Genomic DNA, 15,624 nt, shown 5'->3' with positions numbered 1-15,624 from the left:
GAAGCACTGGAGGAGCCCGTAGAGGCCTTTGCACTGGACAACCGCCATCTGGCCCGCATCACCCAGAGCACCCGTCCCATCTCCCTCACTGTGGCGGGAAACCATGTGGAGAACCGCAAGTTCTACCTGATCCAGTCCCCACTGGCCCCTGTGATCCTAGGGCACCCCTGGTTTGTACAGCATGAGCCACACATTGCCTGGTCCTCTGGGATGATACTGGAATGGAGTTCCTCCTGCCACGCCCAGTGTCTACAGGCAGCCCCCAGCCCGTTACCCCGACCAATCCCCAGTGTCCCTCCCCCGGACGTTTCCTCTATTCCTCCGGAGTACCACGATCTGGGAGAGGTTTTCAGCAAGACCCGGGCTCAGTCGCTCCCTCCACATAGGCCGTACGACTGTGCAATTGACCTCCGCCCTGGGGCTTCCCTTCCCAGCAGTCGGCTGTACAGCCTGTCTATTCCGGAGAAGGCTTCGATGGACGAGTACATATCGGAGTCAGTGGCAGCAGGGCTCATTCGGCCGTCGTCCTCCCCGGTGGCAGCGGGCTTCTTCTTCGTGAAGAAGAAGGATGGGGGCCTCCGACCCTGTATTGACTATCGCCAACTGAACGACATAACGGTCAAGAACAAGTACCCCCTCCCCCTCATGAGTTCCACCCTTGAGCCCCTCACCCAGGCTACCATCTTCACCAAGCTGGATCTCCGGAGTGCCTACCACCTGGTTCGAATCAGGAAGGGGGACGAGTGGAAGACCGCCTTCAAGACACCCCGAGGTCACTACGAGTACCGGGTAATGCCGTTCGGCCTTACCAACGCCCCGGCGGTATTCCAGGCGCTCATGAACGACGTGCTCCGCGACATGCTGGACGAGTTTGTGGTCGTTTACCTCGACGACATCCTGGTCTTCTCCAGGACCCTCGAGGATCATGTCCAGCACGTCCGCCGGGTGCTCAAGCGTCTCCTCCTTAACCGGCTCTTCGTCAAGGCTGAGAAGTGCCGATTCCACTCAACCTCTGTCGACTACTTGGGCTTCGTTGTGGAGAAGGGTCAGACTCGGGCCGACCCCCGCAAGATCCAGGCTGTGGTGGACTGGCCGAACCCCACGTCGCGAAAGGAGTTGCAGAGCTTCCTCGGGTTTGCCAACTTCTACCGGAGGTTCATCCGGAACTACAGTGTCGTGGCGGAACCTCTCACCAGGCTGACCTCTCCCTCCCAGCCGTTCATCTGGTCCCCAGCTACCGATGCCGCGTTTCTGGCTCTCAAGAGGAGGTTCACCAGCGCCCCAGTTCTACTCCATCCCGACCCTAAGAGGCAGTTCATTGTGGAGGTGGATGCCTCGGACACCGGCTTGGGGGCGGTTCTTTCCCAACGAGCCGTGGCGGATCAGAAGGTTCATCCCTGTGCGTTCTTCTCTCGCCGGTTCCTTCCTGCTGAGGAGAACTACGACATCGGGAACCGGGAGTTGCTGGCAGTGGTAGCTGCTCTGGGGGAGTGGCGCCATTGGCTGGAGGGGGCTGAGCAGCCGTTCACCATCTGGACGGATCATAAGAACTTGACTTTCATCCGGGCGACCAAGCGTCTCAATGGTCGACAGGCTCGGTGGGCCGGCTTCCTCAGTCGGTTCGATTTTTCTCTGACCTATCGTCCCGGTTCCCGCAACATTAAGGCGGATGCCCTGTCCCGACTACACCAAGGGAGGAGCCTGACTGCTGAGGAGTCAGTTCCCATCATCCCCAAGGGCAAGGTGGTTGGCATGGTGGCCTGGGGCATCGAGACAGTCGTGAGACAGGCGTTGCGCTCCCATCCTGCTCCGAGTGGCGTGCCCCCACGCCGTCTGTTCGTTCCGGAGTCGGTCAGGTCCCGGGTGCTTCAGTGGGGACATGCTAGCCAGTTTGCCTGCCATCCTGGCGTCCACCGCACCTTCACCTTTCTGGCTCGCCGTTTCTGGTGGCCTACTATGAGGAACGAGGTAAAGGACTTTGTACTGGCCTGCCCCGTTTGTGCCCGCAGCAAGGCCTCTCACCGGGCTCCCGCAGGGCTACTGCAGCCCCTTCCAGTTCCTAGCCGTACCTGGTCCCACGTGGCATTGGACTTTGTGTCTGGACTTCCGCCCTCCCAGGGGAAGACGGTGATACTAACGGTAGTGGACCGTTTCAGTAAAGGGGTGCACCTGGTGGCCCTCCCTAAACTCCCTTCGGCGTTGGAGACGGCGGACCTCCTGACGAGCCACGTGTTCCGGCTTCATGGTCTCCCCCAGGACGTCGTCTCGGACAGAGGACCCCAGTTCATCTCCCAGGTATGGCGAGCATTTTACAAGGGGTTGGGCGCCTCTGTCAGTCTTTCCTCTGGTTATCACCCACAGACAAACGGACAGACTGAGAGGATGAACCAGAGCGTGGAGTCTGCGCTCCGTTGTGTGGCAGCCAGGAGACCATCCTCCTGGAGTCGGTTCCTCCCCTGGGTCGAGTACGCCATCAACTCCCTGGTCAGCTCCGCCACCGGCCTCTCCCCCTTCGAGGCATCTCTGGGTTACCAGCCGCCGCTCTTTCCTGCTCAGCAGTCGGAAGTGGCAGTTCCCTCCGTGCAGACCCATCTGAACAGGTGTCGTCGTATCTGGGAGGTCACCAGAGCCGCCTTACTCCGAGCGGCTGAACGTGGCAGCCGAGGAGCCAACCGTCGCCGGAACCCAGCGCCCGCATACCAACTGGGGCAGAAGGTTTGGCTGTCCTCCAAGGATCTTCCCCTGCAGTCAACCGCTAAGAAGCTGGATCCCCGGTTCGTTGGACCCTTTGAGATCACAAGGGTGCTCAGTCCTGCAGCGGTGAGGCTGAGACTTCCAACCTCCATGAGGATCCATCCAGTGTTCCATGTGTCGAGAATTAAACCTGTCTCCCACAGTCCCCTGATGCCTCCTGCCCCAGTTCCACCTCCCCCTAAGATCGTAGATGGGCACCCTCAGTGGAAGGTTCGCCGACTGATGGATGTTCGCCGACGAGGACGTGGGTACCAGTTTCTGGTGGACTGGGTGGGCTATGGTCCGGAGGAACGAAGCTGGGTGTCCCGCCAGCTCATCATGGACCCAGGACTGTTGACTGACTTTTATCAGGCCCATCCCGAGAAGCCTGGCAAGTCGCCAGGTGGCTCCCGTAGAGGGGGGGGTATTGTCAGGACTCAGCCAGCCGGACTCCCTCCTCAGCCCGTTCACACAGTGACACCCGGTACCTCAGAGCGCGCTGCCAGGGAGCTACGGGCTTGGAGGCGGGGACAAGCCAGGGGCGCTTCAACTCACACCTGAAGCCACTCAGCTCGTCCCACGGCTGCAGCTCGTCAGCTCGTTGTATTCGGGGGGATAAAGATCAGGACTGTCTGTGTTGACGTTGCGAGTTCGTGCCATGATGTCCGTGGACTTTCCTCCTTGTGTCGTCACTGAACTTTCCCTCGTGTCTTTGCTGACTTTTTTGTGTGGAGTATTTTCTTGGATTTTTTGGGGTTTGATGTTCGATCACCTGTGGACTAAGGGGACACTTTGAGTTTTTTGTGTTTCTTTTCTAAGTGACTTGTTGTGCTCAATAAACTACGCCGTGTGTTCGGCTAGAACTAAACCTTGCTGTTGTCGTGCGCTTGGGGTCAGAGACAAACCATAACAAGATGGCTATATAATAGATCTACCTGTCTGATTAAGTCGGTTGTTCCAAATGATGCTATGCTATTAGCTTAGTTATTTAGCCAAGCAGCACTGTGCTGCAAACTAACTTTACAAACTAAGCCCTCCTCTTGCCAATTTCAACAGATTTGTTGTTCACAGTGTAGCATTATCAGGGATCGGCATCTGGTCAGCATTAATGCCGATTTTACCCATCAAGTATTTTTTCTGAATATCATTCCCTAATAAAGATCATATTTATTTTCACCTGCCCGATCAGACCACAGCATGAGGTATTCTACTTGCCCCAACACAGAGTGTACTTGCCCCTGCAAGACACCAAGTGTTATTATCGAGTCATTATTATTGTTATTAAAAAGCCCACTCCATGTATCTGGGGATAACACACAGGTTTCCTCTGAGAAGGAGGTGTGGCTTCCTGTCTCACCCACCTGCCCTTACCCCCTGTTGTCCAACCATCATTGCTCTAACAATTTTCCTCCACCTTACCACCATGTGTGGCTCAGGAGCTGAGCAGACAGCATCACTTGGGAATAAAGATCAGCTAAAGAACCAACGTTCCCTTTAATAGCATATTGAGCACCATTTTGACAGCACTTCCAGCCGAATACACAATCAAACTAATCACACTTGCTTCGACTCAGTATGCTGAATTCCCAAAGCAACAGTATGGGACACACTACACAAAACAGATATTCCATCTCAGCTGATGGGACAAGGCAGCATTTTTATACATGATGGTTGACTGAAGAGAGAAAGGTCATATGCATCATATGCAAGCCAGTTATTTCTGTTTCTTCGTCAACCACCTACTCCTGCTATCTCAGTTGAAGATCTGTTTGTAATTCTCTCCTGTTTTCTGTCCAGAAACACATCTAGATGCCTTCCCAAACCAGCTGACACCCAGTGACTCCACCCTGCGCCTGATTGATTCTGGTCATGCCATCAATATTGGCTGTGTGCCGGTCCTGCGGCCAGAGAGAGATGTGGATCTCATCATATCTCTGAGTTACTCATGGGAACCAGAGCACAACCTCAGGGTAAACAGAATGAGGAGGGCGCTCATCTGCGTTTCCTGAATGTATTCGATCAACATTAACTATACTCTATGATTATGTCTAATCTATCAGGTCCTGGAGAAGACAGCTGCTTACTGTAAAGACCATGACATCCCCTTTCCCAATGCTGATTTTGCCAGTCTGCAAAAGGAGCCTCAAAAGGAGGTCTACATCTTCGAGGATAAGGAGAATCCCAGGGCCCCGATAGTGCTTCACTTCCCACTTGTCAATGTCACATACAAGCACTTCAAATGCCCTGGTATGCCCATTTGAAGTAGCTCAACTTCACTGCAACAATGTTGCTTCTGTTGCTTAGTTTTTTTTTCTCTGTGCTGTATATTGTGAATTAATAGCAATGTAGCAATAGGAAGAGACCTTTCTCTGCAAGCCAGTCTAGTTATCGTAGAAGTCATGTGAGGATCTTTTACAGGACAGGGGGTTGATAATGGCAGGGTACCTTTATTTCTTCATTCCATATTGAAATGATACAATACTTTATTAGAGCATTGCAGCATATGTATAGGGTGAAAGACATTTATTAATCATTCTGCCTCACGCTGCCTATTGCAGCTAATGTTAAGCACTCCAAATCGACATGACCTTCTAAATTACAAAGGATCTGCTGTATTACTGATGACTAGGGGAAACTTGACTTGAAAAACTGTCTCATGAACAAGACATAATTGTGTATTATATTGCGATTCATAGGACATGATTTAACCAATTGTATTATTATCTTATGACTTTACAGGCGTCAAACGTGAGACTGAGGAAGACATAAGAGCTGGGGAGGTGGATGTGAGCAGCAACGAGTCTCCATACCTCACCAAGAACTTTACCTACTCAGAAGAGGATTATGAGTCTCTGGTGGATCTGACCACTTATAACATATTAAACAACAAGGAGAGCATCCTTGAAGCCTTGTGTAAGGCCCTGGAGAGGAGCACATCCAAGAAAAAGAAATAAAAGGATATGATATACAGCAACAGGTTTATCTATGTTGCCACGACAAGTCACCTTTGTTAATTGCACCATCTCTACATTAATGCTAATTAGGACGCAGGATATTTACTCAACATTATAAACTACTGTTTCAAAAATAAGAATCAATGTCTTACAGTCTTGGAGTTGAACATAATAAGCTCCTTCAACTTAAATCAACTTTGTACTTCCAGGATACCTTCGAAGGTATTTTACAAGTGCACTGTGTAATCCGCGTTTTTCAGTTTGTTTTGTTGTCTGAATCAAAAGAGGAGTACCAAACTCAAATAAAGAGCTGATTATGTTTTTTGCAAATCCCTTTTTCGATCTTTGCCTTTGAAGAGAGACAGGTGACCCGGAAATAAGAGTATTTCAAAATAAAGGTAAGGCAAGTTTATTTGTATAGCACATTTCAACAAGGCAATTCAAAGTGCTTCACATAAAACCATCAAAACATAATGCAAAAGAAAACCAGATTTAAAAACAATTAAGAACATTCATTAAAACATTTAAAACAGTCAAAAAGCAAGAAATATAATCAAATTTGCAATGCAGTTTAAAAAAATGCAGTAGTGAGATTATATCCTTGAATCTGTTCAATTAAAGGCCACAGCAAACAGAAAAGTCTTCGATCTGGATTTAAAGGAGCCGAGGGTCTGACCAGAAAGTAGACCAGTCCCAGACCACCTGAGGGGTCGGGATGGTTCATAAGGTAGCAGCAGATCACACATGTATTTAGACCCTAAACCATTCGGTGCTTTATAAACCAGCAGCAGGATTTTAAAGTCAAATCTTTGTTGGACAGGAAGTCAGTGCAAAGACCTCAGAACTGGAGTGATGTGATCCACTTTCCTGGTCTTAGTGAGGACTCGAGCTGCAGCTTTCTGACTGACTTTTCACAGAGACCTGTGAACGCACCGTTACAGTAGTCAAGTCTACTGAAGATAAATGCATGGACAAGGTCCTCCAAATCCTGTTGAGACATAAGTCTTTGTAATTTTAAGTAAAGTATTTTGTAATTGTCTTGATATGGCTGTTCATGTTGAGATCTGAATCCATAACTAGACCTAGATTTCTGGCTTGGTTTGTGGTTTTTAACATCAGTGATTGAAGCTGAGCGCTGACTTTCAATCGTTTGTCCTTGGGACCAAAAACAATTACTTTGGTTTTATGTTTTTTTTTTAATTGAAGAAGATTCTGGCTCATTCAGTTGTTGATTTCTTCAATGCATTTAGCCAGCCCTTGTATGGGATTATAGTCCCCTGGTGATATAGTTATGTAGATGTGTGTGTTGTCTGCATAATGATAACACTTTGTTGTTTTTCATAATCTGAGCCAGTGAAAGCATGTAGATGTTGAACGATGTTTGAACAGGTAAGGTGGTTGGGGGGCTTTGTGAATGTGGTGTGGAAGAAATATAAATACATTTGAATACATAAATATGCCTATGGGGGTATGTTAGCACCAGTAGTTCAGGCATTAGAAAATTGGACAAATATCACAATGGATCAGATCTGGATTGCTGTAAAATGGTTGGTAATCTTTATAAAGAAGCCGAAGACTAGGCTGCACAACTGAGCTACTCGGCTGTAGTTTGTGTGGGAGGTTAAATGGGTTAACCTACATTCCACATCCACGCCTACTGTTTGTCTTCTTTGTACTCAAGCAGGTTGATAGTCAGTGTGATAGGATCCTCCTCTGTTGCTCTCCCGGAGGTTTCTCCATTTCTTTCTCCCAGGACAGAGGATGACGTCTGTGTACAGATGGCAAAGCAAATTTTGGATATTGGGCAATATGATTTCGTAACAGGTCCCTGATGTTACTTACGGGTTACTTATGGGTTCCCCCCCCCCCCCCCAGACTCTCGTGCCTCCATTCATATCCACCTAATATAGGCACTCAGATTTTGATCCTATTCAGCTGAGGCCAATTAGCCCTATTCCCGGGACCCGTTCCCTGAACCACATCCCCCCGCAGCTGAGCCTAACCATGCCCCAGCCACCACATACCTTCATCGCCCAACTTAGGCCTAACCTACTCCTCTCCTACCCCTCACCTTGAAATTAACCCTTGTATGGTGTTCATTGTTTTGTTACTCAGCAGGTGTTGTGGGTCTGTTGGACCCGCCGTATTTTTGGGTGTATTTAATTCAACACAATCAAACTATTTTATGTTAAAATACTCAACAGATGTTTTCTTCAACCCAATTAGAAGCAATATAAACAGTAAATATGGTTAATATTTGCCCTTTAACTTTGTTATCACACATTTACAAATTAAAGTGCTACTCGTTTTTTGGGGTTTTGTTGATAAAATCAAGAAAATCAATTATAATCAAGATGTGAGTGGACACAATTCAACACATTTACAAATGTAGCAAGGTTGTTCATAACTATTGATTTTTATTTATTTGAATTTCACTGAATTTCATTAGTAATCAGGTCATTTTACATAACACAACACACAGTTTACATTGAACACATTACATTGTTGAAAACATTACCTTTTCATACCAGCCTATACAACACCAGCCTATTCAACACATGAGTGGCAGAGTTTTACTGTGTGTGTGTTGCATATGTACTTCTTACACTTGATGCATGTATATTGCGTCTTTCTGTCCGTCTTGGGTCCACACACTTCGCAGCGTTTCTTTTTGTTGCTGCCGGCCGCAACCTAGAAAGATGAAAAGATCATGAATTTTACTAAAACCTCTGTCTCGCAAGGTATGAGTGTCAAACATATACTGCAACAGCATCACACACTTACCTCATGCTCTGCAGATGGTGGTTCTTTAGGTTGGGTGGATGGGGCACTGGCATTGCCCTACTGAATCCTCCTCACGGTGGCTGCAGAGGCTGAGGTTCTCGGAACATGCTGTCTTCTCAGGATTTGTGGTTTCACCAGTGCCTTTCCAAGTTCCTCGAGAAAGAGGCGTCTCCTCTGGAGCTTCCCCCTGTTCCACTCTGGGTTCAATGCCATCCAGATGACAAAGGCGTTGTATGCCGAGATGTCCAGAATGTCAAAGAAAATCACCAGTGGCCAGCGTAGGGTCCTCCTCTTGCAGCTGTAGGCAGACACCAGCTTGTCCATGTTGTCCACCCCTCCTTTTGTGGCATTGTAGTCCATGATTATCTCTGGTTTCTGATGCTCCAGGCCACAGATTTTTCCATCCTTGTGCAGTGTACTCATGAGTGGCACATAGGATACCAGGGACGTTTCAGCCGTGTAGACAAACTTGGACGAGTTGACAGGCCTGTTCTTTGTAGGCAGCAATTGAGGAGGGAGCTCAGACCGGTTTTTTCTCATCGTTCCTACCATGGTCAGCTTCCTCTTTAGAAGCTCCTTTCCCAGCTTGTACGATGTAAAAAAATTGTCACATGTGATATTATGTCCACTGAGTCCCTGAGCCATGTCCAGGACAACTCTCATCCCTTGATTTTTCTCAGGGCGTCCTCCATCAGCTTTACCAGTGTATACTTGTAAATTCCAAGCATAAGAGGAAGTCGCATCACAGGCAGCCCAGATCTTTATACCATACTTGGCAGGTTTCGATGGTATGTACTGTGTGAAGGGGCAGCGGCCCCTAAATGGCATCAGCTGCTCATCAATGGTGACATTAGGCCCAGGGTTGTAAAACAGGGGGAGGCGTCGCACCCACTTGTCCCACACTGTCCTGATAGCAGCTAGCTTGTCTCCCTGCCGTCGAGCTGGTCTGTCTTCTCGGTTATCAAACCGGATGGTCCGGGAAATTATTTGGAAGTTTTGCAGAGACATTGTTGCACGTAAAAGTTCTCTGCCAGTTTCCGCATTCCACAAGGATTCTGTGGATTCCCCTTTGGACCTGAAAACTCCAGCAAGAATAAGAAGCCCAAAGTAGACATATAAATGGGTTTGGTCCATCTCCTTCCACCTCTCGCCAAAAACACGTCTTCCTTCTAAATTACTGCAATCCAGAATAATTTTCTGGATGACATCTGGAATGAAAAGCTCAAAAGAAGACATGATGTCATGCACATGAGAAACTGCCATTCGTGTTGGCCCTGGTTGCATCCTAATCACATTGGCAGCCATGCGTGGTGGCTCACTTCTTGGGCAAAAAGACCATTCAATTTCTCCATTCTTTGACATCCATATTTCTTCACTGGCTGGTTGCTGATGGGCTGGGGCTGGCTGCTGATGGGCTGGTCCTGTGGCTCGTCTTCTTTTGGGCTGATGCTCAATCTCATCCTCTTCTTCTAAGTCAGACTCTGAATTTTCAGAAATATGATCTTCATATTCTGACACTTCATCTACTTCATCACCATCTTCTCTCTCTTCAAAAATCAATTCCAAGGCCCTCTCAACAGAGAATCTTTTGGCCATCTTGATGAGTGTGATAAGGAACCACACTCGCAAAGCTATATTTATAGTGTCCCGCCCCAAACTTTCAGTTGGGTTAGAAAATAAGGATTGGTTCCCGTGAGACAGAGGGGGCAATGTGAGAGCAGGCAGGTGTAAGTGCTTGAATTTTGCATCAATGTTGCAAACTTGTGTGGGAACAGCGGTCGTGTGCGCGCGTGTGCGCACACACACTGATTTACAGCAGGCCCACAAACACGCAGGCACGCACGCACGGGCGCGTGAACACACACACACACAGAGGGTAAAACGTGCGGGAATGTGAGAGCAGGCAGGTGTAAGTGCTTGACTTTTGCAACAATGTTGCAAACTTGTGTGGGAACGGCGAGGGCTCTCGAGCGCACGCACACACACACACACACACACACTTACAGCAGGCCCAGACATGAGGAGGACAGACTGAAGGTACACAGGACCTACAATTTCCACACTTTTATTATCCCGGGTCCAGTGGACCCGAACACCCTGTGTGTAATATAAATGTGTAGGGGGGGGGGTTACGGTGTGCGGTCGATGAAAATGTTGTCTGATATATGTTCTTCGCAGAAAATGAGCCAAGGCCATTAAGTTTGAGCTTAAAAAAAATAATGAATCATATTATTTTTGTTTCGATGAAAAATGAAAACGGGTCCCACAGACCCGAACACCATACAAGGGTTAAAAGGCTGCAACGCCAGATACCACCGAGTAATCCGGGCGTTAGTATCTTTCATGCGGTGGAGCCATTGCAGCGGGGCGTGGTCCGACTAGAGGGTGAATGAGCATCCCAGGAGGTAGTAGCGCAGGGAGTCCACAACCCACCGGATGGCCAGGCACTCCTTCTCCACCGTGCTGTATCTGCCCTCCCTTTCCGACAGCTTCCGGCTGATGTACAGCACAGGGCGATCAACCCCCTCTACCTGCTGGGATAAAACGGGCCTGTGGTGCTGTGGATGATCACATCATTCAAGTAGGCGGCAGCATATGCAGCGTGCGGAGGCAGCACCCGGTCCATGAGGTGTTGAAAAGTGGCTGGGGCCCCGAACAACCCAAAGGGAAGTGTGGTAAATTGGTATGAACCAAACGGATTGTAGAAGGCCGTCTTTTCCTTGGACTCTGGCGACAGAGGAATCTGCCAGTAGCCCTTGGTTAAATCCAGGGTCGTAAAGAAACGCGCAGTGCCCAGTCGAGTCGGTCCAGGAGTTCGTTGACCAGGGGCATTGGGTAAGCATCGAACCGTGACATATCATTCACCCTGCGATAATCCACGCAGAACCGTATAGACCCATCCTTCTTGACAACAAGAACAATGGGACTCTTCCATTACTTCCATTATTGCAACAATCGCACCCCACCGTGCGTCATCAAGAAGGGCATGAGCCAAGAGGATGGGACCATCCTGTGCTCCAACTAGAGGACCTCAAAGTCTAAACCATGAGGCTCTTCCAACTTTTCAGTCCAATCACAAATGCTCATAGAGACTGTATAACCGGCTGTTAGCTCTTAGAGATTCAGTCTGTTGAGGAACACTGTTTTAAAGAGCCACTTCCTACAGACCTGTGTACACGTATTGATTTTGCTTGCTGAATAAATCCAATTTTGTTTTGAAGTCAACTCCAAACAGTCTTCACAAAGGAGCAAGGCCGGATTGGTGGATTTTGGGACCTCAGGCCCCAGCTCCTCTCTCTGATACCGCAGACACCAGAGAAACAGACTCTGCCTCCCTCCATGCTTTTAGGAGGTTGAGGTGGAAAATCTGTGTAGCTCCGCCCCTATCAGAATGCACCATCTCATAGTTGACATCCCTCACTTGCCGTGTGACCACAAAGGGCCCTTGCCACTTGGCGAGGAGTTTAGAGCTAGAAGAAGGAAGCAATACAAGTACCTTCTCTCCCGGTGTGAATTGTCTCAGCCTGGCGCCTCTGTTGTACAGCCGTTGTTGCCGTCCCTGGGCCTGGAGCAAATGATCACGTAACATCCTATCCACTGTGTGAAGTTTTGCTCGCAGGTCCAGGACATACTGGATCTCACTTTTACTGGTGCTCGGCCCCTCCTCACAGTTTTTCTTAATCAGGTCGAGCACCCCCCGCGGAGTCCTGTCGAACAACAGCTCAAAGGGAGAAAATCCCCTGGAGGCCTGGGGAACCTCCCGCACTGCAAACAGAGAGTCACATCTTCACTAATAAATGTACAGATCATGGACTTCAAAGTCGTATTCAGATGCTCCACCAGACCGTCTATCTGTGGGTGGTACACACTGGTCTGAATCAATATCGCCTCCGGATATTGTGTTGCATAATCTATGAGGACAGAAAGCGATATCGGTATGCACTCCGATGAAATGGCCCGATGAGGTCGAACGGAACCTCCATTAATGGCAGAGGACGCAAAAGGCATGGCCGGGGGATTTACCAATTGACACTCTGGGCAGACGCACACCAACGGTGCACAATCGCCCGGATGCCCAGCCAGTAAAATCGGGTCGTTATCCAGTCCAGTGTTTTTTCATACCCCATGTGACCAGCCATCGGGTTATAGTGAGCAGCCTGGAAAATCATTTCCCGGCGGCTCTTCGGCACCAGCAACTGGGTGTACCCCCCTGGATTCTTACCGGAACGTGGGTGTTGGAGAGCCACAACCGAATCACCTGGTCCACCTCTTGAAGTGCCCAAGCTGCCCACACCTCCAACACTCCTGCCCTGATGTTTGAGAGACCCCCTAGCTTGGGAAGGGTGCCGGCGTTTGCGGGGGTCGGAGGGTTGGGGAGCCGAGGGAGTGGCGCCGACCGCGGGGGGCGGTGGGGGCTGCGCCAGGAGCTGCGGTTGGAGCCTCCTCCGTGGGTCTGGTGTTGGCCGGGTCAGAACCAGCGTGCTGCCGCTGTCCTCCTGTCCCCCTGATGGACCAGTAATAGTTGGGCAGTCCTTGCCTCTGTTCCAGCTGAAGAGAGCAAAAGAGGTCAAAGATCAAATACAGAAAGGGCTCTTTGCATGCGATGGGACATTGAGTCAGATACGTTCTTCTTCTCGATCATCCAGAAACAACCATCAGTCACCCACAGAAGCATTTTGTCCTTGTTGAACTCAGTATACAATCCTCTTGGGTTCATAGCACCAGTCATGCTGACAGGGAAAAGAATACTGCAGGACCTATGCAAGCTAAATTGTGTATGGATTGTGTATGGGAAGAATCAATACCAACTGCTTACACAGATGGATGGAAAGAGTGGCTGAAAGATCTTAACCTGATTTCCAGCCTAACAATCAGGAGATGCCTTAGGTCACCAGATTTTGAAGTCACTAGAGCACAGATGCACCACTTCTGCGATGCAAGTGAGCGAGGTTACAGGACAGTCAACTATTTAAAACTGACCAGTGACAGTGGACTACCTCACATGGTGTTTGTGATTAAAGGTGCAACTCTTGTCTTCCCAAAGGTGGTGACAATCCAAAGGCTGGAGCTTGCAAGTGCAGTCCTAGCTGCTAGGATGGACAGGATGCTGAGGAGAGAGCTTGAGTCAACCCTCGATGATTCAGTTTTTTGGACCGACAGCACTGCCGTCTTAAAATACATCCAAAATGACGTGGCTAGAGTGTCCACTATTCGAGATCTGACAAACAGATCCCAATGGCGCCACATAAAGACTGGACTCAACCCCGCACACAGTGCATCAAGGGGCCTGAAAGCTGAGAAGTTCCTTCAAGAAGGACACTGGCTGAAAGGTCCAAATTTCCTGATGCAACCGGAAACAGACTGGCCAGTGATCCAAGTACCACCCACACTGTCTGATGGTGACCAGGAGGTCAGGAAGGTGGCTGCGGCTTTCACTACAAGTGCACTGCAGAATCAAAGTCCACTGATTCGTTTTATTGAGCACTTCTCATCATGGGACAAATTGATTCGATCGTTAGCCTGGCTCTTAAAAATCAAAGCAACTCTGAGACAATTGAAGTTAAAAAAGAAAATGAGTGACTCATCCAACTGGGTTACAGCTGTCTGTGGAGGATTTAGCCAAGGCCGAGCAATTGCTTGTGTCCTATGTCCAACAACAATCCTTCCAAAATGAGGTGACCTCTCTACAAAAGGGCTTACCCATAAAAAGAAACAGTAGGATCTACAGACTAGATCCCATACTCATGGAATCCTGAGAGTTGGAGGCAGACTAAGTAAACTGGCAATGCCAGAGGAAACCAAACATCCTGCCATTCTGCCACAAGGGCAAATGTGATGTCTATTCAAGAAGATGGAAACAGACCCAATATATTGCTGATCTCATCTGGAAACGCTGGACACAAGAGTACCTCCCATTGCTTCAAGAGAGACAGAAGTGTAATAAGGTTAAAAGGAATCTAAAGCATGGGGACATAGTGCTGATCATCGATGAAAGCTCACCACGCAACTCCTGGCCCATGGGCAGAATCACGGAAATCTTCCCCGACAAAAGAGGACATGTACGTCGGGTCAACATCAGGACAAAAAATGGCACCTTGGAAAGGCCCATCACAAAGCTGTTTAGACAGCATTTAAGACAAAGCAAGGTTTTTCTGTTTCTCTTGCTGTTATGCAATAAAAGAAAGTTTTGAAGTGACACTACAAAGAATGCGCGTTGATTTACTGACCGCTCCAGGCTGCTTCCAGTTCCTACGTGTTTTCTTCAACTCTTGCCCAACTTGAAATGCCCTTGTACATGAACCCCAAAGGACGTACGGGACAACTCTTTCCAACACAGCTCAATATTTATTTTTACCTTGACCAGAGGTTTGTCTGGACCGTATCTTTTACTTGTCCAAAGCTTGTTTCAGCTTCATTTTCTGACCTCTCAAAGTCGCCCTCTTGCTGCTTTTCAAGCTCAACTTCTTCTTCTTCTGGCTTTTCCATCTCAGGCAGCAGTCCAATCCTGTAGTCATCATTGGCATCAAGCAGTTGTCTAAATCAGTCTGAGAGTTGAGTGAACTCCTCCTTTGGCTCTACTTCAAGCATGCGGTTTACCACACTGGTCATGGAGTTGTCTGGTAAAGCTACTTTTGGCAGTGGTCCCTCTCTTGAACTGCTTGACTCTCCAGGGCGTCTTCTGCCATCTTGATTTATTCTGCATCAACAGCTTGTCTCTGGATGCCAGAAGCCATTTATCCTCAGGTCCAGGCTGCTTCTCATGGTTTTCAACTGTCAAGTTCCTACGTGTTTTCTTCAACTCTTGCCCAACTTGAAATGGCCTGGTACATGAACCCCAAAGGACGCACGGGACAACTCTTTCCAACACAGCTCAATATTTATTTTGTCCTTATTTGTTAATTGACTGGTTGATTCATCAGGTTGAAAACCTTCAAAATACAAAAAGAAAAAGTAATACAAAAATGTAAATAAAATTTCAATCCAACAAATGAATTCAAACAAGAAAGCACATCACAACAAAACTCTTGTTATAGTACCAGTGGCTTCTTTGGTTGGACCATAAGTTGGATCCTTGCTTGCCTTCTCCGTCTCTGCTGAAATGTTTCCTGAGAGATTTGCTGAGAGACTTTCCATTTGCAGGTGTTCCAACTTA

The 15,624-nt window shown here is 48.5% G+C and overlaps 2 protein-coding genes across 8 annotated transcripts in view; one reads left to right on the top strand and one right to left on the bottom strand.

Annotated features, from left to right (window-relative positions):
• The window catches only part of LOC117744071 (cytosolic phospholipase A2 zeta-like), a 29,498-nt gene extending 23,481 nt beyond the window's left edge, over positions 1-6,017 (top strand). For all 7 annotated transcript variants that reach the window (XM_034552167.1, XM_034552166.1, XM_034552165.1 and 4 more), the window contains 3 exons: positions 4,531-4,703; positions 4,794-4,980; positions 5,473-6,017. In XM_034552167.1, coding sequence (XP_034408058.1) covers positions 4,531-4,703; positions 4,794-4,980; positions 5,473-5,687 — 575 coding nt within the window. In that variant the 3' untranslated portion in view covers positions 5,688-6,017. The remainder of the gene's footprint in view (positions 1-4,530; positions 4,704-4,793; positions 4,981-5,472) is intronic.
• Positions 6,018-8,528: 2,511 nt separating this feature from the next.
• Positions 8,529-15,157, bottom strand: LOC117744345 (piggyBac transposable element-derived protein 4-like). The gene is made up of 3 exons (XM_034552547.1): positions 15,102-15,157; positions 12,694-13,019; positions 8,529-9,952 (listed from the first exon to the last, which is right to left on the bottom strand). Exons 1-3 carry the CDS (start codon positions 15,155-15,157, stop codon positions 8,529-8,531), a joined length of 1,806 nt encoding a protein of 601 aa, XP_034408438.1.
• Positions 15,158-15,624: the final 467 nt, after the last annotated feature.

Source organism: Cyclopterus lumpus, chromosome 15, assembly GCF_009769545.1.
Source record: "Cyclopterus lumpus isolate fCycLum1 chromosome 15, fCycLum1.pri, whole genome shotgun sequence".
Lineage (NCBI taxonomy): Eukaryota > Metazoa > Chordata > Actinopteri > Perciformes > Cyclopteridae > Cyclopterus > Cyclopterus lumpus.
This window is presented reverse-complemented; position numbering and strand designations above follow the sequence as displayed.

What these genes read in the sequence shown, in the direction of transcription:
- LOC117744345 (XM_034552547.1), bottom strand. Translation starts at nt 15,157, where the DNA reads ATGGCAGAAGACGCCCTGGAGAGTCAAGCAGTTCAAGAGAGGGACCAC. An exon ending in GAGAGGGACCACTGCCAAAA is followed by an intron (nt 13,020 to 15,101) that starts GTAGCTTTACCA and finishes TGCTCTCTTCAG; the next exon opens with CTGGAACAGAGGCAAGGACT. An exon ending in TCTCCAACACCCACGTTCCG is followed by an intron (nt 9,953 to 12,693) that starts GTAAGAATCCAG and finishes CTGAAAATTCAG; the next exon opens with AGTCTGACTTAGAAGAAGAG.